At 43.9% G+C, this 26,862-nt stretch overlaps 1 protein-coding gene across 1 annotated transcript in view; it reads left to right on the forward strand.

Annotated features, from left to right (window-relative positions):
• SLC24A3 (solute carrier family 24 member 3) overlaps positions 1-24,617 on the forward strand; it is a 482,065-nt gene extending 457,448 nt beyond the window's left edge. The window contains exons 16-17 of the mRNA XM_041732814.1: positions 19,293-19,358; positions 22,702-24,617. Of these exons, the coding sequence (XP_041588748.1) occupies positions 19,293-19,358; positions 22,702-22,851 (216 nt within the window). The 3' untranslated portion in view covers positions 22,852-24,617. The remainder of the gene's footprint in view (positions 1-19,292; positions 19,359-22,701) is intronic.
• Positions 24,618-26,862: the final 2,245 nt, after the last annotated feature.

Consider the following 26,862-nt stretch of genomic DNA (forward strand, 5'->3'; position numbering starts at 1 on the left):
TCATATTCTTATTACACTAAAATTTACGCAACCATGCTGCTGCTGTTAGATACATATTGCTTCAAGATTTTCATGGTTATAAATAATGATACAATACACATCTTTGTACATTGATCTTATAGATTTTAGAGATCTATAAAAATTATACATAAAACTGTATTAGCATTTGAGGTTATTTTCCCAGGGCTAGAGTTGTTATATAGAATATAAGCACTTTAAAGCTCTTTACACATGCCTAATTATTTTTCCAAATGACAGTATTCCTTACATTTAATTTGTCTTTACTTCATTCCTGAGATTCAGAGGACAGCTTCATGGCAATCTTCTATTCTTTTTTTTTAAACACGTGCTTTACCTCGACATTCTGACCACAAGAAGCTCCATGAGGGTAAGCTTCCCCGTGGCACATAGTATGGGGCATGTACATACTTGAACTATGAAAAAAGTGTTGAATCGACTTACCTTCCTTTGGAAATACTAGTCGTGACCCTCTGTCAATGGTTAGTCATACTCAGGCTTGGGTGTATCCCTCCCTCCACAGGCTCAAGCTTTGCTCTATGAAATATTCTGTCTCCCACTTCACGGTCCACCTTTAGATTCCATCTTCATTGGCACCCCCAACTCTGCCTGTCTTCTGTGCCCCTTAACCCAAATCAGAGCACTGGGTGTGGATCTGCTGGAGAACTCAACAGATCCTGGTGTTCCTCTGTTTCATTTCCCCACTTATCTCTTATTAAAGTTATGAATTTCAACTACTTTTTGTTGCCTCTGGTAAAGAGACTAGCAAGCAGCAAAAAGATGGAAAGAAACTGTGCTCTAAATATACTAGAAATTTGATCCATAAATGATAGACTTTTACTACATGGACTCTCTCTAGTGGGGAAATGCACAGACAGGGACAGGGGATGTACATCCTTCCTGTGTCCCTAAGACCCATTGTGTTTATTTTTTCTTTACTGTGGTTACAGGGCACCTCATCTAAGGTGAAATCAAAACCTTTCCAAATAAGAACAGCAACTCAAAACTCATTCTAGAAGCAAACCAGTTCCTCCCCTCCAGCTTTGAAATCTCCCTGACTGAACATGGATATCAGACCTAAAATTCCAATTCAGCAAAGCATATTGTCTGCCATAAATGAGTCCCAATGATCTGCCCTCTTTTCCTGTCCTTCTGACATCCTCCCAACACTCTTCAGAGAGCAGAAAATTAAGCATAATTCTCATTCAGTAACACCCACAGCCATGAAAACATATGCTTTTCAGGTCCCAGACTTAGTGACAGGGTGAAATCATGGAGACAAAAATTCAGGCCCTATTAGATGTTTGGCCCAAATTCACGTTTTCCATCTGTAGATGACATAACTGGGTCACTTTGGTCATTCTGCTGGGATTGTGCAAGGAGCACATCTAATTCTGTGGTTTAAGATTGCCTTTAACTGAAGTGGAGGGGAAAATACAGGACAAGTAACAGGCTACTTCTGTGCTAACAGCCATGACACACAAGAGAGTGCTCCTGGGGGAACTTTTGGTCAAGAGACTGGAGAAAGACATGTCGTTGCATTTTCATCCAAATGTTGCTATTTCTGTACTCAGTTCCAGAGGGGTATTCATTTTATTCCCAGAATACAAACGTCCAATGCAGGCCTCTCTTTTGAAAGCAGAAATTCAATAAAGTAATCTATAAACAGTTCATGAACCCCAGGGAAATCAAGATTTTTATATATATATATATCTTCTATATATATATAGAAATCAAGATTTTTCTTGATATATATAGAAATCAAGATTTTTATATATATATCTTCTATATATATATATAGAAATCAATATTTTTCTTGATATATATAGAAATCAAGATTTTTATATATATATATCTTCTATATATATATAGAAATCAAGATTTATATATATATATCTTCTATATATATATAGAAATCAAGATTTATATATATATATATATATATATATATATATATATAAATATATATATATATAGTGTGAGGTAGGGGTCCAGCTTCATTCTTTTGAATGTGGACATACAGTTGTTTCAGAACCATGTATGGAAAAGATTTCATTTTGAACTTTTAAAATTCGAAGGAAAATTTTTGTTAACCTATTTTTTAATTTATTTTTTAAATTTGAAGATAGTTGACACACAATATTACATTAGTTTCAGGAGTACAACTTAGCGTTTTGACAAGTTTATACATTATGCTTTGTTCAACACAAGTATAGCTACCGTCTGTCCTATTACATCACTATTACAGTATCATTTACTGTATTCCTTATACTCTTTTATTCCCATGGCTTACTCATTCCGTAACTGCAGGCCTATATCTCCCATTCCCCTTCACCCGTTTTGCCTAGCATCCCACTTTCCTCCCCTCTAGCAATCACCAGTTTCTTCTCTGTATTTATAAGTCTGATTCTGCTTTTTGTAGTTTATTTCTTTATGAGATTCCATTTATGAGTGGAATCATAAGAGTATTTGTCTTTCTCAGTCTGACTTATTTAACTTATCCTAATAACCTCTAGGTCCATCCATGTTGTCTCAAATGGCATGACCTGATCCTTTGTTATGGCAGTATAATATTCTGCTATATCTTCCTTATCAATTCATCTATTAATGAACACTTAGGTTCCTTCTGGGTCTTAGCTATTGTAAATAATTCTGCAACAAACATAGAATGCATATATCTTTTTGAGTTAATGTTTTTGTTTTTTCTGGGTAAATATCCAGTAGTGGAATTACTGAATCATGTGGTATTTCTACTTTTAATTTTTTGAGGAACCCTCCCCATAATGTTTTCCATGGTAGCCACACCAATTTACATTCTCACCAACAATGCACAAGGATTCCTTTTTCTCTACATCTTTGCAAATACTTGTTAATCTTTGTATTTTAGATTTTAGCCATTCTGACACAGGAGAAGTGATATCTCATTGTGGTTTTGATTTGCATTTCCCCAATAACAGGTGATGTTAGACATATATCTTTTCATGTGTCTGTTGGCCATCTGTATGTCTTCTTTAGAAAGATGTCTACTTGTTTTTTAGTAATATGCACAACTTAGGAGATATTAGGAAGCCCATGATGTATTTAGTTTAAAACTATGTGGTCTAGAATCCTATATTTTATAAGTAGTAAAATCTTAACTTAAGGAAAAGTTTTGAGCCTGAGTCAAAACAAAAAAGTAAATGGTCAAAAAGCAGGGAAGTACAGCCAGGTGAGCTGATTTAGGGAGGGACAGAGTAATAAAACCAGCCTCAGATCCTAGCAGCATTCTTTAAAATGCTACATTTTTTTTTTTTTTTTGTATTTTAGTCAGATAGTTTGATCTCTTTGGTTGGGAGGGCATTCAACAAAGAGGAAATCCCATAAGCAAAAGAATATTTCAAGTCCTGACCACATGCCTAGCTCTCTAGCCCTTTCATGTGCTGCCCAAATACAGCCTCACACTGCACATTACATCATCTGTTCTCCATGTCCCTGTTGATCCATTCTCTTTCCTACATTGTCTATTATGTACCCACATCATCTACTTGCTATTAGAATGTAGGACCATATCCATTTTGTGTTTGCCATTCACACTGCACACTTTGCCATCTTGCACATAGCAGGACATTTTACTTGTTTAAATAGAAAATAAATCCTGGGCAGCCTGGGTGGGTCAGAGGTTAGCGCCGCCTTCAGCCCAGGGTGTGATCCTGGAGACCCGGGATCTAGTCCCATGTCGGGCTCCCTGCATGGAGCCTGTTTCTCCCTCTGCCTGTGTCTCTGCCTCTCTCTCTCTTTGTGTGTGTGTCTCTTATTTATTTATGAATAAATAAATAAAATCTTTTGAAAGAAAGAAGAAAGAAAGAAGAAAGAAAAGAAAGAAAGAAAGAAAGAAAGAAAGAAAGAAAGAAAGAAAGAAAGAAAATAAATCTTATTTCCTCAAAAGTAGGGGCAAGCAACTCCCTTGTGCATCAATAACTTCTGAGATAAATAAATAAATACACACATACATACATACATACAAACTTCTGAGACCTTTGCCATATTTCAGCTCAGGTAAAAAGAATTTATATTTGTAGTGGTGATTCTGAGTCATCAAGAAAAAGTTGGGAAATATTCTCATCAAAAACAATTAAGTTGCTGGCCTATAGAGAAATGCACTTTAATTTTCTGGGAGACTTTACTTGTAAAGAAAAGTAATGGTAGACCAAAGTAGTGACCTAGGATTTGGCCCAATCAATCTCTGTCTTTTGGTTTTCCTGGAAGCCAGGGGTCCCAGAAAATGGCCATCTGGAACCAGATCACCTCACAGAAGGGATACAGGGGCTGCTACGAGAGGCTTCTTTTGTCTGCTCCAGCTCACCTTTAGGTGTCAGCTTGGATGTCTAATGTGATCTCCCAAGCTTGGATCAGATGTCGTCCCTGTGTTTTTGAGCAGCTCCCATCAAAGCTTACCTTTGCTCCTTTGCCTGAGTCTCCCCCAGATAGGTGATCTCCCTAAGGGCAAGAACTATTCTCATCTTATGCATTTATTGTTTCCTCTATGCCTGGTAGTGCCTGGAACTTAGAACATGCTCAACAAGTGTTTGTTGGATGGATGGATGCATGCATGGATAGATGGATGGATGCACGGATGATCCTAAATTTCCCACCGTGGGTAGAAAACATGTGAATAGAACAAAATGAAGGAAAAGGATGACCTGATAAAAGAGCAGAAGGGAAGATAACAGCAATAAGAATAGTTTAAGGGGCGCTTGGGTGGCTCAATCAGTTAAATGTCTTTTGGTTTCAGCTCAGGTCATGATCTCTGGGTTGTGAAATAGAGCTTCATATCAGGCTCTGCACTCAGGGTGGAGTCTGCCTGAGATTCCCTCTCCCTCTGCACCTCCCCCTACTTACGCACTCACTCTCTCAAATAAGTAAATCTTAAAAAAAAAAAAAAAGGAATAGCTTGATATTCATTGAGTACCTATGTGCCAGGCACTCTAGGGACACCATGCCTGCATGGCTTCATCTAGTCCTGACAACAACTAAGTAAGGCAAGGATTATTTCTTCAATCAACACTGTTGTTTGTGCAGCTGCTAAATGTGTCAACAACTTGGAGAGGTGCTAAGAACACAGAATTACAAGAGAGAGGAGACCCTCCCCCTTAGAATATGCACCAGGTTGAGGGGGAAGTCAGACAGTTCATGAGTGACAAGTACATGAATGTGCTAACTTGGGAGAGCAAAAGCCTCATGAAGACAATGATGTGATAGGGTGAGTGGCACACATCACTGGATTCATTGGACAGGGAGGTGGGTTCTGTGTGAAGAGCAAATGATTAGAAAGAGGGCAGGAGGAGCATTCTAGAAAGAGGGGACTACAAGTGCCAAGGCACTGAAACATGCTGTGTCTGAGAATAGAAGGGAAGGAAGCCAGGCAATAGAAATGCAGGAGTGAGGTGGGCAGGAGTCATGGGTTTCACTCTTTGTGCATTGCTATCCCAAGTCCTCTTCTGCAGGTCAGAGAGGTTGTCACAGCCAGAAATAGGCAGAGAATATAGTGAGACTTTTTTTTTCTTGCCACAGTAGGAAGGAGGAGACGATTGCCAAAAACAAAGAGCACCACAATGCCACCATGCATGGTTGAGGACACAGGAGCATGAGGGGCATCACTGGGATGGGATTTTAGACCAGATACATCTCTAAGTTTGAATCTCTGCTAGAAGAGAGGACAGGATCTGCTCTTAGGCTTAAGTGAGCTCTGCAGCTTTACATAAAGAAGGACCTGGAAGGAATAAACAACTCCTGACCCCCAGATTCCTCACTGCCCAGGCCATGATGCCTTATATATGTCTACAATGGATTTCTGACTAAAGATTGGAGGAAACATTTTTGATCCTTCCATGAGGATTACACATTTTTCAGTCCCTGGGTCCTACCTGGTTTTCATCAGGCCCCCCCAGCCCAGCCCCCAATGCCCATCCACATGTGTAGGGCATCTGTGTAACCTCATGACATGATACCCAACTCACTTGGAAAAATAGTTCCAGGTACATGAAAAAGCAAACTTCAGGGTTTATTTGCCATGAGCATTTTGCCTTCCCTCTTCACCTCCAGCTTTTTCTGGGAGAGAGAGGCTTCATTTCTGTAAGGACACTCAGGGGCCTCCTTCCATTTAGCATGACAATAACCCCATGACATCTCTCTGCATCTCTCCCATCAGAACCCAGAAGCCTGTGGGGGTTTAATAGTCTCTCCTGCCCTCACAACGGACCTGCTGACAATTCTGAAGCAATTTTTCCATCTCTACTACTTGGAGTTTCTAAGTCATAATTATTGGGTAATTACCATCAAGACAGCTGTTTTGTGCATGGTATTAGGTTCAGGCATTTGATAGTGAGGAATAAATGCAGTCTTACAGATTTTGACATTTCTTAGCACTTGTGGTTTGCTCAGAAGCCAGCTAGCTACCTAAGTGCCTGAAATATTTTTAAAACTCAGAGTTTGGGAAATGAGCACTTCTTGTCCCATTTTGAACTAAGAAAGTCACCAGGCAAGCTCCAGGAAGCCAGGACAAAACTCAGATCTCTAAGCTAAGCCTTAGAAATGCAAAGCAAATCCACAAAGTAATAGAGGGAGGAAGAGTCTATTTTTTTTCCAAGCAAGAACCCATCTAACCCCAGAATCCACAAAGAGAAAAAGAAGAGGTGATCAGAAGATTCTTATCCTATACTTTCTGCCCAGTTCATTCTTTTTCTGATCAAACATTAACTGAATGCTTACTGTGTGCTAAACTGGTAACCACCATTGGGAATACCTCAGTGAGCAGGCAGACACTGTCCTGTGCCCTTGGAACTGCAGCCTCTGGAAAGAGACAGTTATACAAGCAATTCCAAAACAAAGTGTGATGCATGACCTCCTAAGGGCTAGTGGTGCAGGAGTTGCATGGTATGTGGCAGGGGTTGGGGACCTCCAATGCTTGTAAGGAAGTGATGCTTATTCTGAGAACCTGAGATTTCGGGAGCCAAGCGGTAAAGAATGTAAGAGGAATAGCTTGTAGAAGATTGAGATCCAAGAAAGCTTCATACTCAGAAGGACCTGAGAATAGCACCTGGGATGGGAGTTGGGGGGGATGTGGGAGCAGGAGGGATGTGGCAAAGTGGAGGGATGAGTGGCTGGGATGAAACAAGAGACAGAGAGGGACCATGTGCTAAAGGATATGGTGAGCTAGAGCCATGGCAGTAGGAAAATGAAGGGTATGAGGGAGGGAGTGTTGTGATTATATGCGCCTTTTAGAAAGAAGATTCTGACTACTATGTAGAGAAGGGGTTGGAGCCAGATCAGACTGATGATAGTAAGACTGGCTATGAGACATTTGCAGGAGAGAGAAAACATAGTGACCTGGACTAGGGTAGCTGTATAAGTTAGCTATTGCTACCATAATGCTGCATAACAAACCATCCCCAAACTCAGCAGCCTGCCATACATTAGCATGTATTTCTCATTCATGCATCTGTAAGGTGACAGGTGTTGGCTGATCTAGGTTTGGATCCAAACTTCAGACGGAACTATTCCTTGTGTCTCTCATCCTCTTTGGACCACTGAATTCCTGAGACACATTCCTTCCAGGATGAAAGGCACAAGAAGTCATGTCAATGATGGAAATACATTTCAAACCTGTGTTTGTGTTAAATCCACTAATATCCCATTGGCTAAAGTAGATCACATGGCCAAACCCAAATCCAAGAGGCAGAGAAATGCTCCTGTCTACCACAAGGCTGTGGAAAGGAGGTGGACACAGAACTCTAGTACAGGTGAGAGGAGTCGAGATCAGTGGCCCACTCCACTTCAGTTATAGCAATAAAGCAGAACAATAAAAGGCACCAGAAGGAACTGCAGAATAAAAATCAGCAGAACTTGGTGGTTGCTTTAGCGTCAGCCCCTAAATACATGTTAAAGAGGAGATGATTTGGGACTAAGCAAGGGTCTGGTCATCCAGAGATTTTGTTGGCTGTTGTGAAAAGTTTGGATTGTGCTTTAACTGCCATTGAGGATTCAAACCAGGTAAAGGTATGATTCACTTTATGTTTTAAGATAATATTTTATACTGTGTGAAAATGCATTATGAGAAGGCAAAGAAGAGGAGGACAAGTCAGGGAGCTGGTGACAAGATGCTGACGACATGAGATAAGGTAGAGTGAGAGTAGAAAGGGATAAAAAGAGATTTTTCAAAAGAATTGACGAGGTTTTCTGATGGATGTATGGAGGGGATGAGAAAGAAAAATTGAAAGTAATTTCTAGTGCCCTTTATGGAGATGAGGAAGACAGGTGGTGGGATGGGGAACATATTTAGGAGGAAGTAACAAGGGGACAGATTATGTATGATATGTGTGAGGGTCATCCAAGTGGAGATGTCAGGTAGACAGTGGGATAAATGGGCCTGAGTTCAGGGCTGAGGTCTTGGCTGCAGGCATAAACTTGGAAATCAGTAGCTTTAAATGGTTTTCGAGGCATAGAGCTCATAAAGGAAGTAAAGGTAGATATAGAAGAGAGCCCAGAACTATATTCTGATGTTAGGTTGGGAAAAATAAAAACATCTAGTGAAGGAGGCTGAGGAACAGTCAACCAGAAAGTGGGGCTGTGGAGCCAGGAGAATGTTTCAAGGGTGGTACGGCCAAGTACATCAAGGCTTTCCTGAAAGCTTTTCTTCTAAGACCAACCTTCAGCCAACCATTTCCTCCTCCAAGAAGGCTACTCCTGCCAAATTTACTCCCTCCAGAATCCCATGGGCCTGTTATCACTGATATGCAGGAGCTAGATCTCTCAACTAATGCTCCCCAGAACCCAGGAAAAGGCCTGGGCCTGTGTGGCATAAACCAACGAGCTAGTCAGTTCTTAAGTACTTCCACATCCTTCCTTCTCATCTTTGGCAGTAAGCTTTCCCAAATCAGGTTCCCAACATCTGGATACTGCTCCTGCTGCCAGGTCCAGCTTTCCTTTGTTCTGATAATCCCTTTCCCAACCACGAGCAGACAGTGGGGCACTGAAACCTCCTCTTACAGGCTCACCAAAAGAGATTGCATGACTCTTTGTAACCCCACCTTCAGTGAGGCCATAATGGTGGCTTACAACCAGCCAGACTGGAGCATTTGCACCATGGAAGGGAACAAAATGCCAGAATGCCAGGGCCAAACTGTTACCACAGCATCTGGATAGGGAATCTGGGGACTGTTGGCCAACATCTTACTGAATGGTTCTTCCTGAGGTTGTCCTAGCAGAGCTCCTGGGAGCTACAGTGATGCTACCCAATCCCATTAAGGGAAATCTTGTGTTAAATTTCAGGCACTGTGTCAGAAAAATAAGGTGATATTTGGGGGAAGGCAAGGTCCTTACAGATCCCCTGTGGATGGGCTTACCTGGGTTGCCTAAGGCCTGAAGCCTATTTATTTCACTACCCCAGTTTAGATCCACCCCCAAACACCATTCAATCCTGAGACAAAGATTTGAGGTGAGGCAGGTATTGAGGAGAGGTGGGACACTCCAGCGGGGAAGCGGGGAGGTGAGATGGGTAAGGAAGGCAGCCAATAGCAGTCACGGTGACTACAGTTGAGCCCATGAGGTTGAGGGGCTCTAGCAAATGGTGCACACTCCTATCTCAGAATGACCCCATCTGACGGGCAGGGGAGCCTCGTATTTATGTATCCATCCCAAGAGTCACTGATACAGGGCAGCTTGACACTTCCATAGTTCAGGGACAAGCTCTCCAGGCATAGATACTAGTACTCATTGTGGAGAGGCAGCTGATCCCACAAAAATGATAAGAAGGAGTACTGGGCCATGCGGTCTCAAGGGCATTGGCCACACTGACATCTGTAGTTCTTACAGCTTATTCAGGGTGACAGTTTATTCAGGATGGTTTCAGAAATGATAGGCAGGAAGACTAGGATGCCACTTTTGAGGGCTATTAGTAGGTGAAGAGAATTCTAGCATTTTCCACGTGCCCTTCAGGGTGCAAGGAAGAGTCTAGAATTTACTGTCAGAATTCCAATTCTCAGTCTACACTAATCCCTTACCAGCTCCTTGGTTACGTGTGATATTGTGATGTATAGTAAGAAATATGTTTGATCTTCATCCCTGTTTCTAGAACAGAGCTCCTAAAATTTCTGGATTTTTCCAAAGAGCTATAGGTATCTTCTTTTATGCTAATGAGGTGACTTTTGGATCCCACCTAAGGATGGAGCTGGTTGTCAGGAGAACCAACCATGTAATTAAAAGGCTGAAATTTCCAGTCCAAACCCTGACCTCCAGGGAGACGAGAAAGGCTGGAAGCTGAATCAGTTGCCAATAGCCAGTGAATTAATCAATTGCCTCTGCAGTGAAGCCTCCAAAGGGACAGGGTTCAGAGAGCTTCCAGATTAGTGAACATGTGTAGATTTGGGGACAGCGGTTTGCTGGGGACAGTATGGAGGCTCTGCTTCCTTTTCCAATACCTCACCCTGTACATCTCTTCCATCTGGCTACTCTTAAGTTATATCCTTATATAACATACCTGTCATCTAGTTGGTAAAATGTGTCTGCTCTAACAAACTAGTCAAACCCAAGGAGGAGGTCCTTGGAATCTCCAATCTAATATTGAAAAAGACAACCAGAGCCGGGGGCATCACAATGCCGGATTTCAAGTTGTACTACAGAGCTGTGATCATCAAGACAGTGTGGTACTGGCACAAAAACAGACACATAGATCAATGGGACAGAATAGAGAATCCGGAAATGGGCCCTCAACTCTATGGTCAACTAATATTCGACAAAGCAGGAAAGACTATCCACTGGAAGAAAGACAGTCTCTTCAATAAATGGTGCTGGGAAAATTGGACAGCCACGTGCAGAAGAATGAAACTAGACCACTCTCTTGCACCATACACAAAGATAAACTCAAAATGGATGAAAGATCTAAATGTGAGACAAGAATCCATCAAAATCCTAGAGGAGAACACAGGCAACACCCTTTTTGAACTTGGCCACAGCAACTTCTTGCAAGATACATCTGTGAAGGCAAGGGAAACAAAAGCAAAAATGAATTATTGGGACTTCATCAAGATAAAAGCCTTCTGCACAGCAAAAGAAACAGTCCACAAAACTAAAAGACAACGTACAGAATGGGAGAAGATATTTGCAAATGATGTATCAGATAAAGGGCTAATTTCCAAGATCTATAAAGAACTTATTAAACTCAACAGCAAAAAAATAAAAAAGTAAACTCAACAGCAAAGAAACAAACATAAAATGGGCAAAAGACATGAAGAGAAATCCCACAGAGGAAGACATACACATGGCCAACAAGCACATGAGAAAATGCTCCGCATCACTGGCCATCAGGGAAATACACATCAAAACCACAATGAGATCCCACCTCACACCAGTGAGAATGGGGAAAGTTAACAAGACAGGAAATAAGAAATGTTGGAGAGGATGTGGAGAAAGGGGAGCCCTCTTGCACTGTTGATGGGAATGTGAACTGGTGCAGCCACTCTGGAAAACTGTGTGGAGGTTCCTCAAAGAGTTAAAAATAGACCTGCCCTATGACCCAGCAATTGCACTGTTGGGGATTTACCCCAAAGATACAGATGTAGTGAAACGGCAGGACACCTGCACCCCGATGTTTCTAGAAGCAATGTCCACAATAGCCAAACTGTGGAAGGAGCCTCGGTGTCCATCGAAAGATGAATGGATAAAGAAGATGTGGTTTATGTATACAATGGAATATTCCTCAGCCATTAGAAACGACAAATACCCACCATTTGCTTCAACATGGAGGGAACTGGAGGGTATTATGCTGAGTGAAGTAAGTCAATCGGAGAAGGACAAACATATGGTCTCATTCATTTGGGGAATATAAAAATTAGTGAAAGGGAATAAAGGGGAAAGGAGAGGAGATGAGCAGGAAACATCAGTGAGGGTGACGGAACATGAGAGACTCCTTACTCTGGGAAGCGAACAAGGGGTGGTGGAAAGGGAGGTGGGCGGGGGGATGGGGTGACTGGGTGACGGGCACTGAGCGGGGCACTTGGCGGGATGAGCACTGGGTGTTGTGCTGTATGTTGGCAAATTGAACTCCCATAAAAAATATACAAAAAAAATAAAATTAAATTAAAATAAAATAAAATAAAACGAATCTCCAATCTATAGCTAGTCCATCAGAAGTACAGGTGACCTCTGGACCTGTATTGTCATCTGGGGTGGGGGAGGGCTGTCTTGTAGGATAGAGCCCTTCACCTATGGGATCTGATGCTGTCACTGAGTAAATAGTGTGACAGCAAAAAAAAAAAATTTTTTTTAAAGAGTTAAGTTGTAGGATACCCATCTGGGGTCACAGAAATGCTTGGGTGTGTGGGGAAAACCCACACCCACACATGAATGGGAAATTGGTGAGCAGAGTCTTACCTTGGCCAAGTGCTGAACTCCTAGAGCATCAGTTGTGTCATCTTAGCATGAGAAAAACAAAACCTGCCCTACCTACCTCCAGAATCGCCACTAGAATTCCATGAAACCCTATATTTGTGAGAGCCTCTGGACAGGATGGGACTCAGGCACCAGATGTCATTAAAGTGCCTCTTCTCTGTAGGCTTATTCACTTTCTCACCACATTTAATTGTTCAGGGGAAGAGATTCCCTCCCGGTGATATCTTACAACATCAAACCAAGGCTAGACACATCAATTTGGAGCCTACACCGACACAGGTGTTCCAGTTACCCAAATCTTAAAATGGAAAGTGACATGAAGCAGGTGTTCCAGGTCATACATATTTAGCAAAAATCCAGGATCTTCTTATTTTTCCTAAAAAATTGGCTGGTTGTGTGGAGCTGATCTCAGATCAGGGAGAGATTTTAAACTGTAGTATGGGGGAAGTGAGAATCTTTGAAGCTGGCAATTTCTGACCCCCTAGGGTAAGATTTAGGGAACTATTTATGAACCACGTGCACACATAAAACTAGGTCTGAATGGGTGTCTGTGTGTGCATCCAGATGAAAAATATGCATGCATTGTGGGCTAAATTCCTGTTGACTTGGCAACCAGCCAGCCTTCTGTTTTCTCTGCAACAACTGCCATGAGGAATTAGAGAATGAATTCACATATTTTGAAGGCAAGAAATAAAAACAGTATTAAATGTCAGGGCAGTTGGGCCTTGTATGCTCTCTGGTGGGCATTGCCATGAAGATTTTCTGCATTTGCACTTAAGGGACCCTGCTTCAGTGACTCAGGAAGCAGGGAAACCATTGTTTAGATCAACACTATGCACAGCAGGGGCTCTCATGCCTTTTGCAAAGGTAGCCCAGAAATGAGAACAGTCTGTGCTATTGTGTGGCTTAACATGCCCCAAGAAACTAGTTTTTGAAGGGGTTGAGTTAAATTTGCTGCCCTCGGGGAAACTTATTGGGGTGATAGAACTGTTTTATTTTTTTTTCATGACTAGTTCGTATTTTATTGGACTGTTGATTTCAGTGCTTCTGTGATGTCAACCTAACAAAGGACTAAATGTTTAGTCGAGGGGATGAAGCCACCCACAAATTTGAGCAAACTTAAGGTAGTTGGAATCAGGGAAAAGTCTACTGAAGGGAGGTCCTTGGTTCCTAACAGTTCTAAAGATTTAATGATCAGTTTTATGGAAAAATTCGAAGTGTCCAGATGTCCTTTAGGCAGGAGAAACAGGAAGGACTGGAGGACGTAGGCAGTAGGGGCAGACCGTCTGCAGCACGGACGGCTGGGCTGCAGAAGCCGCTTTCCCGTCGGTCCGTAGGACGAGGATGCTTTCCTCAGACAAGGGATGGAACTGTTTTATATCTTGTTGAGATGTGGGTTACATGGGAACATACATGGGCATTGATCAAAACTTAGCCAATAGTAGGGATTTGAGCCTTTACTATATGGAGATTATGCCTCAAATTTTTTTTACCAAAAAAAAAAAAAACAACAAAAACAAAAAAACAAACTATTTCGGTGCCCCCTCACTCTGTTCCCTAAAAAGATCAGCTTAGGGTGCCCAGGTGGCTCAGTTGGTTAAGTATCTGCCTTCCACTCAGGTTATGATCTCAGGGTCCTGGGACTGAGCCCTGCATCTGGCTTTCTATTCAGCAGGGAGCCTGCTTCTCCCTCTCCCTCTGCCATTCCCCCTGCTGGTGCATGCTCACACTCTCTCTGTGTCAAATAAATAAACTCTTTAAAAAAAAATTAAATATAAGCTTAAAGCCCCCCCCACATCCGTCTCCTCATCCAGCTCTGCACTCTTGTCCCTTGCCACTCAGCCTCACTGCCTCCAACATGCACATGCACTCACATGTGTGCGCACATACGCACATACATCCATGCACAAGCATACACATGTGCTCAGCTTATTTAAGCACACAGTGTATGTAGACTAGTGGAAAGCTAGGTACTGCGTGGAAGGAGGAAAACTTGAAGACCTGGGCATCTGCTGTCAGAACAGTGGGACTAGCTGGGAGCTAAGAAGACTACCCAGGCAAGGTCAGCACACAATCCGCATCAGAAGTGGGGATAGGGCCAGTGAGGGCTCAGTGAACTTGGAAGAGACAAAAGGACTTAGGGAGGGATGAGCAGAATAGAGGTGGGGCAGAAAGGAGGTACGCACCCCATCACCCCATCTGACCAAACTGAGATTCCAAAAGGGAGACGGTGGTATGTTAAGGTGGGGAAGGTGAATCTCTCCTGTTTGGAGAGGCTCCCAAGTGCTCAGCTATAGAGAGGAGATGCTGGGGTGTGAAAGACTGTTTGAGGCCCCAGCAGACCCCCTGGCTATCTTCCTTATCTTCATTCCTGCTTCTCCTATGAGTGAGAGGGGCCACTGTAGGTCTCTTTGCATTGTGTTTGTGAATTATAAAATCAATGCATGTTAATGGCCCCAAACTGGAAGCAACCCAGATGTCCATACACAGTAGAATAATTAGACAAATGGTGATATATTTATGCTGTTACAAAAGGAAATGAGCTATTGATACAATGAAAAACACAAAGGAAATGAAGAAATCTTTAAAAATTATGCTGAGTAAAAGAGAATACTGGTATAAAAGAATGCATATTATAGGGCTCCGTTTATATGAATTTTCTTGGCTGGGCTAACCTTAGAAGAAGTGACTAATGCTGGTGAGACTGATGAGGAGATAACAGAACTTTCTGGGGAGGATGGAAGTGCTCTGTATCACGGCTACAGTTTGGGTTACACGGGTATATACATTTCCCAAAACACATTGAACACTGCAATTATGATTTGTGGATGTCACCACACAGAAATTGTATCTAGAAACAAAAGACCTGTGAACTAAATCCAGCCCTTCGGTAAAATGGTACAATAAATGGGTATAATTCTTTCCATTTTTCTGAATGCTTGAAAACTTTCATGATAAAATGTTAGGAGGAAAAAAATCTATACACATTCACAGAAAAATAAAGTGGAGAAAAGGGACAGGGAATATTGGATAGGATTGTATCGCCTCTGGAACACCATCTGGAAAGTGGCAGCCAGGGTCTCCCTGCTCCCAGCCTCTCTCTGACCAGTCCCCTCTGCTCCATTTGACTTCTGCAATGAAATGGATTCATCGTCTGTTCAATGGTTATGCACTGAAGCATGTGGTCTGTGCTCAGCCCTGTGCCAGACAGAGCATAAAATCTGACATGGTCCCCACCCTTGTGGTGGTTGTTATCTACCGACCCTTTGATCAGGGGACTGCTGAGTGGTGAGTTTATAAAAGAAGCATCCAGGGGTACCAGAGAAGGGATTAGATGGCTCATGAGTGAGTGGAGAATAATGGCCCAGACACATTGAGAACTCACTGCTCACTGTACGCTAGGTCCTGTTCAAGCTTTTTTTTTTTTTTTTGCAAGTTGCTTTATTTTTTTAAATAATAAATTTATTTTTTATTGGTGTTCAATTTGTCAACATGCAGAATAACACCCAGTGCTCATCCCGTCAAGTGCCCACCTCAGTGCCCGCCACCCAGTCACCCCCACCCCCCACCTTCCTCCCCTTCCACCACCCCTAGTTCGTTTCCCAGAGTTAGGAGTCTTTCATGTTCTGTCTCCCTTTCTGATATTTCCCACTTATTTTTCCTCCTTTCCCCTTTATTCCCTTTCACTATTATTTATATTCCCCAAATGAATGAGACCATATAATATTTGTCCTTCTCCGATTCTGTTCAAGCTTTTTAACATGGATTAATTCAGTTAATCCTCACAACCACCTCATGAGGTAGAAATTTACTTCTCAGAAAACTGAGGCTTGGGGAAGTTAAGTCCCTTTTCCATGATTGTAAAGCAAGTGAGTGGCTGAGCAGGGATTCAGAACGGGTTCGGTGAACTGGGTCTGAAGCCCATGCTCTAAACCAGGGATCAGCAAACTTTTTGGAAAGGGCCAGAGGGGAAATACAAGTTTTGTGGGCCACGTGGTTTCTATCAAACTTCTTGACTCTGCTACTGCTACATGAAAGCAGAAGTATACAATATGCAAATTCACGAGCTAAGCTCCAAAAAATTTCATCTACAAAATCAGGCAATGGGCCAGATTTGGCCCGTGGCCCATAGTTGGCCAAATTTTGCTCCAAACCAACTGTAGTCTCCAGTGATTGGGAGATGTTCTAGTTAGACCCAGGGGCATCTGAAGGAACCATTCCTGATTGCCATGTCCGTATGCAGGTGGGGGTTCAGATAGCAAGGAATACATCTACATTCTGAGACCCCAGGTCTGTAATGAATGAAAAAAACAAAAATTACCCCTGGGTGCAATCCATTACCAAAGGAAGATTGTAGAGGAAAAGGTGAAAATGTGAAAAATACTCATAAACCCCACCACGTCAGTTGTCTTTAGCCTTTGGAGCCAGATTTAGAATTTGAGAAGCACCACTCTTAGACATTTTATGTCAATGGAGGAAGAGTAAAGCTCCAAAGCTCTAGTTGAATATGATTCATTTTGAAAAGACAGAAGGCTTAGCCAAAGAGAATTTTCCTGCTTGGAGCTTGGCTCTCACTAGCTCTTTGGTTTCCTAAGGGCAGGAAATCACTTTACGCAATTCTTATTGCTGACAAGGATTCAACCCTGGAGCTCAAAGGGTGAGTGGGGCTAGGATTGCATTGACCACATGCTTAGAAGAATCCATGCAATGTTGATAGTTAAGAGCTCAAAAGGGTATCTGAGTGTGTGTTCACAGTTTCAGGGTGAGCCCAAGGACTGTATGAAGAGGAGAGCCTCAGCGGACTCTTCCTCACTCTGCACAGCGGCTGCCATCTCACTCTGGAAGCCCTGCTTCTGCCCTTCAACTCTCTGGTCAGGGTACATGTAGGATTATTGTAGGTTCAGTATGGACAGAATACTTTTTCAGTAGAAGGCATTTGTGATATACTCCTGGATACTGGCCTCTTTATACCTATCCTGCTGATGGAAGGAGAAAATCTACCTATAGCCAGATGGAAAGTCTGCAGGAAGATAAGCTACCAGCCGGACAAGAATGGGTCTAAATCCCTCATTTTTTTTTTACACTGATTTAACCAAGTCAACCCATTTCTTCAACATCACAGAGATATGACTGAGTCATTTGCTCTTAATAAGGCATTCAATGGCTGGGAATACTTTCCCTGGAGTTCAACAGATGGTTGGCTCACATGGATTGTGCTGGCAGAACAGAAGAAGGTCCAGTGAATTCCCTCTATGACAGACATTGCATAAGGAGATGTGTTATGCTCCTGGGTCCCCACACAAAAGTTTTGACTATTAAGGGCATGGAGTTTTCTGTCACTAAAAGGTAAACCGAACATACTCACCTACAGAGATACCCACATGTGCCATTCCTACACCCTAGGGGTGAACTGGTAAAAGGGTGGCAAGGGGTGCCCTGAACCATGTCAGAATGGCCCCAGACCACTTCCACTCATAATCACCACTCAGTTCTCTAATGAAATGATCAACCTGCCTTGCTTTTCCTTCCTGTGGACACAGGCGAGCCTTTGACTCCCAGCTGGACAGTGTACATTGGTGGGGGCTCTATGGCCTCATTTCCAAACCTCAATGCAGATAAGACTTTCCAAGAGAACTGGTGAAAATGAATATCAAAGTCTGAGCCCCCAAATCTGTACAGATCAGAAATAGATTTAGCCTCAGTACTTACTCAAAGTCAGTGGTTCTTAAACTTTCTCATGCATCAGAATCACCTAGGGGTTTATTAAAACACATGGACGCACCCATCCCCAAAGTTTCTCATTCAGGAAGTCTGGGGAGGATGCTGAGATCCTGCATTTAAGTGCCCAGGTGATGCTGGTTCAGGCAGGATGCTTTGAGCATGGCTGCTCTAAGGCATACCTCCTATCTCGGGGTAGCTGATCTCATGACTTTGACCTAGGTCAAGGCAGAAGGGACATCTTCCCTACACTATGGAAGAAACGCTATATAATCTTTTTTGGCCTGGTTGGCCTCTCAATATTCCCTACCTGCCCTGCCCAATACTGCAGCCAGTAATCACATATGGCTCTTTAAATAGAAATCTGAATTAACTGAAGGTAAGATTAAAATTTTATCTGGTGTATGAGCTACAAGTGGCTAATGGCAGCCATATGGGACAACACAGTTACAGGACATTTTTATCACGGCAGAAAGTTCTACTTGACAGTGCTATTTTATAAGAATTCCAAAAATTGTTTCTCTCTTTCTCCTCAATGTTTGGCAGCTAACCCCACTCTGAAAGACAAACACAACAAAATCCTCTTCTGAATATCAGGAATGGGATGTTAACTCTTTCCTCTTCTTTGCTTGCTCACAATGGCAAGACTCATCCACCTCTTCCCATCAAATTTGGGGGGAGTTCACAGACAACTGAATGAAAAAGAGATAAAAAGTTTAGTAATATTTTTCAAAGTATGGCTCCCATCACTCATATCATGAGATTTACCCTAAAAGTTGTATGTCAAGAATGTGCACACTCCCTGGAAATCAGGTCCACAGGGAAGTGTTGTGGGCAAATGAGAATCAGGCCACACACAACAGAGAATTCAAGTGGCCATGGGGCAGCCCAGGAAGCACTGCCTCCGGAGGGAAAGATGGGGTTGGGTTGGGAGTGAACGACACAAGTGAGCCCCCTGACTGTCCTAGGAAAGTGCACATCCCTGCTGCCAGTGGCAAAGCACTCCTGCCAAAGCTGCCTATTGTTTGCCATCCTAAAGGAGAGATTTGACCTGACCACTACTCAGAGTTGGCTTGAGTCCCTGCACTGAACAAGTGCTTTTTGGAAGCCTAACTGTGCATCTTTTCTTACAGATTCGGCTGAACAGCAGAGGACTGATCTACTCCGTGGGCTTACTCCTGGCCTCCGTCTTTGTCACGGTAGGGCTAGAGCTCCTTCCCCTCTCCAGTTTCTGTGTTCCATCACCCTCCCCACCCCCCGATCCCACCCTCGGGTTCTTTGGCTACAGTTTGTTTGTACACCACATGGGCTTGGCCTCTGGGTGGATGGGGATAATCAGCCTCCAGATGTCCCATCTCCTTCATGGCTGTTTCTTTTAGAAGTGGATCCTAGCAACTCACTAGAAAGCCTTTCCGCTTTATGAAAGGAGCCAGCCCTCCTCTGAGAAGTGTGGCCCTGCTTCGTGTCAAGCACAAGCCATTTTATCAAAAGCAAAAGGGAGATCCCACTTTTTCTGCAGGATTAGTAAAGAGAAGGGTAGATTTCCAATTAATTATCTTTTCCAGGTTAATAAGCATCTCCATAAATCCATGGGTTCAACCAATATTCAGAGACTAAAAATACATTATTTTATTGACAGTGTACTTTTATGCCACTCCACTATCTTGGCCATTGTATCTTTTTGTATAATCTGGCATTCCAACTCAACTGACATGTTGGGGTAGGAATAGATTCACAACAACACATGGACTGGTCCACATAAAGTATCTGTTAATATACAGGAATGTGGTTGAATTATCATATTAGAAAACATTGAGATGCAATGTGCCTTTTCCTGAAATTTTCAAGGAAACAGTCATTGAATTACACTGGCATGTGCTAGAGAATAGGAATTCAGAAGGGCAGGCAGGAAACTAGAGGTCATAGACAGGATCAGGCTGTGAGTCAAATGTCAAGGATTTACTAAAGCTACACTGCCTTACCCAAAGGTGGGAATCTGTGCAATTCTTTTTTTCTGTAGCTTAGGAGATTCTATGGGTCTTGTGTGACTTAGGGTTATGATACCTGTCATAGCCACACATAGTGCTCAATGCTCTGCATACACTTTCCCATTTGGAGCTTGCCACACACCCCTCGGGTAGCCACTACATCAGCCCCATTATACAGGTGAACATCTGAGGCCTTTAGAGAAATTGTCACCGAATGAATGAAGGGGCAAGCCATCTGACATCAGAGGGCATACTTACAGCTACATCTGTGCAACCTGTAAGAGGTGGGGCTAGCTACCACCTGGGATGTTGAAGTGGGGTTACTGGAAAGTGGAAGAGAAGTAGGTTTGTTGGGGGTGGGGAAAGACCAATGTCAAACATCTTGAGCTTCCAATGCCTGTTTGACACATAAGGGAAGAGGTCGAGAAAGGCATTGGAAAGATGAGTGTGAGTTCAGGGGACACATCCAAGCTGGAGACCCCAGAATGTGGATGGTATTTAAAGCCTCAGGAGATGAGCATAGACAGACAAGAGAAGAGCCCAACATCCGAGTCTTGGTGCCCTCTGGTCAAGATGATGTTAGGGAATGTCAGGGTGATGATAATAAAATGCCAAATGAAACAGAATGAGCAGTCGGAGAGGCAGAAGGAAAACCAGCAGAGTATGGCATCTGGAAGCCAAGTGGAGAAGATGTTTCATGGTGAAGGGAGTGATTGGCTCTTGTCACAGGAGTGAGTCCTGAGCTTTGGCCATTCGGGTTAGAAATACTAAGTTGTGGGTGCTCCTGAAAAGGGTAGTTGGTGGGGCAATGAGGCAGAAGATTGGGTAGAACAAGCTAACAGAGAATGGAAGGACAGAAATGGACACAGCAGTATTTACAACTCTTCCAAGTCATCTTACTGTAAAGAAAGAAGTGGGAATCCAGAAAAAAAAATGTAGTTGTTTTTTCAAATGAGATAACTAGCAGCATTCTTGTATCCCAGTTGGAATAATCCAGGGGTGGAATGGGGATCAGATGGAGATGGAAGGGGGCAGCTGCTGGGGCCAGGTTCTCGAGTGTTGGGGGAGGCGGGATTGTGTACATGTGTGGAGGTGTGGGCCGTGGGCAGGGCTGTGGGCTGCTGGTCCTCACTACCAGGAGAAAAGGCGAGCAAGTGAATCTGGTGGTGGAGCTCTAGGGACAGGAACACGGTCAAGTGCTAAGGGTGAAGGTTAAGAAGGGGGTAAAGGGGTCTGAGAAGAGAGGAGAGGCTGGAAACAGTCATCCAAGAAAGGGAGAGACTATGCACTTAGGGAAATGTGGGATGATTGCTATAAATGGCCCCCTTCGAGGTTTGTAGGCTTGAATTTAAAGTGAGACCCTTCGGCAGGTATGGCCAGGCAGTTTCCTCCAGGCTGGGTCAGCAGCATGGAAGCAATGTGGTGTAGCTGGAAACTAAGCTGGAACCGAAGGCTGTGACTTTACCACAGGAGGACAAGAGCACTAGAGAGAGGCCAGTGAATGGCGATGGATGTCCAGGGTGGTTCTAGTGATTGCTGGTGGAATTCCCGCAGGGTAAGGTGGGATGGAGGTGGGTACAGGGGGTGACGTGCAGTGAAATGGTGGTGGTAGCCATGAATTCTGGGGTCCTGTAGGTCTGTGGAGTTGCAGGAGGAAGGGTAGAAGATGGACCAAGCAGGAAAGAGGAGGTGGCAGTCAGAGAGCAGGATGTTTGACGTGGAGAGGATGGAGTTGTCTCTGTTCTTGCTAACCACAGGGGTGCCATAGATAGGAGTGACAGTGAATGGGATTCCTCTGGGGGAGGAGGGGAAAGAGACTGGGTTTGCAGCGCTGACTGTAACCAGATGGGATGGCTTTGGAAGGCTTTAGATTCTATGCTTGGTGCTTTTGGGGAAGCAGCAGTGAGGAGCAAGGGGGCACAGCTTCCTTGCCCCCAGGCATGGGAATGGAAGAGATGCGACCACTGCCTGCCAGGAGATGTGTCCTCAGGAAGAGCCAGGGACTACTTGGGGCAAGAAGGTGAGGAGTCAGAGCCAGCGATGCGGCATAGAGCAGTGCTGGGCTGCCATCCAGGGTGAGGAGTGGTGGCCGTTCAACATGCCTATGTCGATTGGTTCCATCATTATGATTTTTAAAAGTTTTTTTAAAGTTCTGACTTCCCAGGGCACGTGGGTGGCTCAGTCGGTTAAGCATTGGCCTTCAGCTCGGTTCAGGATCCCGAGGTCCTGGAAACGAGTCCTGTGTTGTGCTCCCTGCTCCGTGGGGAGTCTGCTTCTGCCTCTCCCCCTGCTTGTGGTCTTGCTCACTCTCTCTCACCCTGTCAAATAAATAAAATCTTTAAAATAAATGAATAAATAAAATCAAAGTCTGGCTTCCCTTCTTGATTTTTGGTGTCCTGATCTTCCAAAATGTGAGCGAGGAGCTTGGGGGGCTCAGAGACCATCAGTGCCTTGCAGGGTCTGCCACTGGCGACCCCTGGCCCGGCCACCCCAAAGCCCCCCTCCCGGTGCCGCCTCTTCCCGTGCCCTCTGACCCCAGCTGTGTGTGTTGCAGGTGTTTGGCGTTCACCTGAACAAGTGGCAGCTGGACAAGAAGCTCGGGTGCGGGTGCCTTTTCCTGTACGGCGTGTTCCTGTGCTTCTCCATCATGACGGAGTTCAACGTGTTCACCTTTGTGAACTTGCCCATGTGCGGGGACCACTGATCCGCCCGGAGGCCCGCCGAGCTTCGGTCCTCCTTTTCTGTGCAATACGAAATCCAGCCGCACCCCGAGTCACGGGGGCCCCCCACCCCGGCGCCGGGGTCTCCGGGTCTCCCGCGCGGGTCACGGGCCTCCGCTCCTGCCTCAGTGGCCCAGGCTGTCCCCGCCCCTCCACGCTCCCCCTCCTCCGTGGCCTCCGCCCGCCGCCCCTTCCTGTCTCCTCCGTGTGAAGACTCTGACATCCGCGTGAATTTACAAGCTCCATTTTTGAACAGTGACTGAGATTCTAGAAAAACAAAACAAAACAAAAAACTGGCTGCTAACTGGCCCAAGCCAGGCAAAACTTATTACAATCCCTCCTCCTTTTTTAAGTTATTGGATGGAAGACACACCTAATTTATGACCCGAGACTGTCAAAGGAATAGAGAGGAGAGGGTACATACTGATGGTAGGGAGTGTTCGGGATTTCGTTGTGTTTTGAGGTGATGCCTAGGTTACTGGATTTGGGAAGGTTGTTTCACTTTGGGGGTGGGCTTCCCCCTTTTCTTCCTTTTCTTCCAGAGATGGAGAGCTTCTCTTGCATCTTCTTTCCCTGGGCTCTGGATTAGCAGACGATCCACAGATGGTCCCCACCATGTCTTCTGGGATCAAATCCCAGGCACGGTGGAAGATGCATGGATTTAGTGCTTAGTAGAGGAACATGTAGGCAAGGCCACCAGGAACAGCTGCATAAGGTTTCATACCCGAGGATGCCTCCCTGAAGTCCTCTAGGCGTTACCTAGGGGGCATGAGGCTTTCGAGGAAGAAGACAGCTTCCCACATATCCATTAGGATCATCTTTTTCTCACTGGGTTCCTTCTAGTCTCTCAAGCAATAGTTCTAGCCTGCCTGAGGCCTCCGATGAGGGGCCCTGGTTACACTCCCCATCCGTGAGGTGCCAGGCAGTCAGCGCCAGAAGCTTCCCAGCCCGTGAGTCCCTGAGATGCGCGCTCATCACTTGGTATTTGGGGTGACAAGGAGTGAGCCAGAGGCCACCACTGCTTTCGTGCAGGAGTTACAGACACTGGTTTCTTGGAAAATGGAGAGAAGCACACTTTGCACAGACGTCGTCAATAAAGTCCCAATTTGCCACTCGGTATTGAGTACACTGGACCCTGACAGCTGGCTCCTGGGCCAGCGTCCTTCCTCACAGGACGCCTCCACCAAGCTGCCCCGGCTCCGGCCCTCCCATCCTGGAGGGAGGGCAAGAACTGACACCTTTGGAACCGCAGAATGTGTTCAATGCAGACTCGCTCAAGGGCATAAGTTATTGTGAACATTGTTGCCAATCACCGCTCAAAAGCCCTGCTAGATTTTGTATGATGCTGAATTATTATGCCACTAATTCCACCGAGTTAAGACCCACCCATGCTTGTTACACTTGTATTTATTGAAACTGTGGATTCTTGCCCCTGCTGCCCTTGTATTTACTTTAAGCACTGATCACTTATCATTCATTCAGTATGGTTTCCCCCAGTCCCTTGTACACATTCTGGTATGAAATGTAAAATTAACCTGCTACAAATTGGTTGAATGTTTCTGTCAATGGTGCAAACGGAGGCCAGCGTAAGCCGATGGGGCACCTGCCTGAAGGAGGAACAGGAAAGGAAATCACCAATTTGGGCTCTCAGAGCTGAGACACACGTATTGATTCTGTTGCACATTTTGCACTGGTTTATGGAGATTGTTTTCTTGGACGGATAGTGTAAAATAAACTTCTCTGTTCTGTATCCTTCCTTGAGCAGCGCGCTTTACTTCCTCTCCTAGAGTGTTGCCTGTTTTAAACTACACTGACCAGTGTGTGTGGAAGGAGGTGGCCAAGTATTCCTGCTTCTACACTTTCTGGGTGGACTCACCTGGAAAGCTGGCAGTTGTCTGGTGGACTGCAAGTATGAAGTCGCCAATCGTGGGTCTTCTCTAAATCTGGCAGAGACTTTGGATCTGTCATCCTGTAGAATCCATGCAACGCTCTGCTCTGTATTAGGAATTCTTTCAGCTGACGTGGGAGGAAGGGATTCCAGCACTGCTGATAATGCTCAGCAGCATTCAAGTTCTTTATCCTGTCTGATCTATGTTTCAGTTATGAAAATTCAGACTTCCCTAAAGCTAACTCCTCGAGAGTGACATATGGTTACAATAAGCCATCTATACTAAGCATGACTCCCAAGAAATAATTACCCCGATCTAAAAGTAGACCAAGCTTAGTGAACAAGCCAGGTTTCCACCTGAAGCCACAGAAGTCATGTATAGGAATCAGAAGAAAATTACCTGTAAGTCACAGCACCAACTTTTATTAACTGTGTAAAAAAACATATTCCCCTTGGGGCATCTGGGTAATTTAGTTGGTTAAGTGCCCAACTCTTGACCTCAGCTCAGGTCTTGATCTGAGGGTCATGAGTTCAAACCCACATGCTGGGCATGGAGCCTACTTAAAAATGTTTTCCCCTAGGTTGGAGGGAAAAGATACTTAGCTTTGTTTTGAGTGTTGACATCTAAAAATGCTTTACAACTATATTTGTGCATTTTATAAATAGACACTGGACACAGACAGGGTATTTTCATTATTCTTGTTGGTGCTTTTTATACTGGTCTTAATTAGCTTTAGTCTTAGGCAAAACATTTGATCTGAAACTTAATTTTTTTTCAAGCCTGCTTTTTATGAAATCTTTAGAAATCGTAGCACTATGCTAAATTTCTCCAAGAGAAAATCCTGGGATAAGGTAAAGTTCCCATGCATAACGATTGCTAACTAGGAACTGGGAAGGTTTCCTATATGGAATGAGCATTTAGCCTATTTCTGCTCAGATCCGTGCCATGCATGATTGTGTCTTGAATTGTGGACCGAGAATGTGGTTCTAAGTGAGCTGACTCTTCAGTAATGCAAAATTGCCAATGTTGCTCTTTTTACTGCTCCCCCTGTCCTAGGATTTATTTGGGAAGGGTTAGGATGGATCTGAGGGTAGAACTTTGACTTAATATGCTGTACCTAACAGTAAAACCAGAAAACCCCCCAGCAGCTTTCTAGAGTGCTGGTTTGTTGACTCCCCAGGTTCTGGTCTTGTGCACAAGGGGACAAAGGGAAGATCCCACAAGGAAGAACTGCCAGAAAGACCTCTTGTTATGGAAAGTGTATTCCCGACCATGCGATGTCCTGCTGGGGGCACTGCCAGCACACACACCTGTTAGGTGGACACTGAGAAGCCATGACAAGAAGTTTCCAGATGGCTCCTGCCCCCTTCTCAAGGAAAGTTCTGGCCCTACCTCTTTAGGAGTAGTACACTTTCAGAGGCACATGTTTCTTATCTACCTCCAAAAAGACCTGGCTGGAGGATAGGTGGGTGAATGCTGCCCATTCTGTTTTCCTAAGTCTGTTGCTGCAGATGCTTAGAGTTTACAGCCATAAATTCGAGTGCTAGAGATTTGAGATTCTGTACATCTCAAACAGCAAACCTGAACTCACTTTAAGCACACAGGCTTCAAAGAAAAGCCTAAATGTTTAAAAATGGGAGAGAGAGGTTATAATATTCTAAGATCCAGACAGTTTTGAATTGTGGTATGTAAAATAGGAATAACATTCAATTTGCAATAAGTGTGATAACATAGCCTTAGAGCTTGACCTAAGTGATCATGAAAATATTCAGATTGTTGGGAAGGATCAGAAGTGGGAAAATAGTGTTGGTGATGCTCCTTCTAAATTTCTTTATGTTCACCTTTTCAAAATAGAATAATTGTCCCATTAACAAGCTAATTATCTGATTATTCTGACCCAGAATAATTTTGATCAGATGGGACATTTTGAAGTTGATAGGACATTTCCATGCTGAATTTTGTGTAGGCTCATACTAATTACTGAGTCTCATTTATTTTTATATTTTCTGCAGTGGCTGCTCAGCATACACACACACATACACACACACATCTATCTGACACCAAAACTCTCTATGAAAATAATCCAAGAGATCTTTGAGAACTTTC

The sequence above is a fragment of the Vulpes lagopus genome, chromosome 18 (genome assembly GCF_018345385.1).
Source record: "Vulpes lagopus strain Blue_001 chromosome 18, ASM1834538v1, whole genome shotgun sequence".
NCBI classification, from domain to species: Eukaryota; Metazoa; Chordata; class Mammalia; order Carnivora; family Canidae; genus Vulpes; species Vulpes lagopus.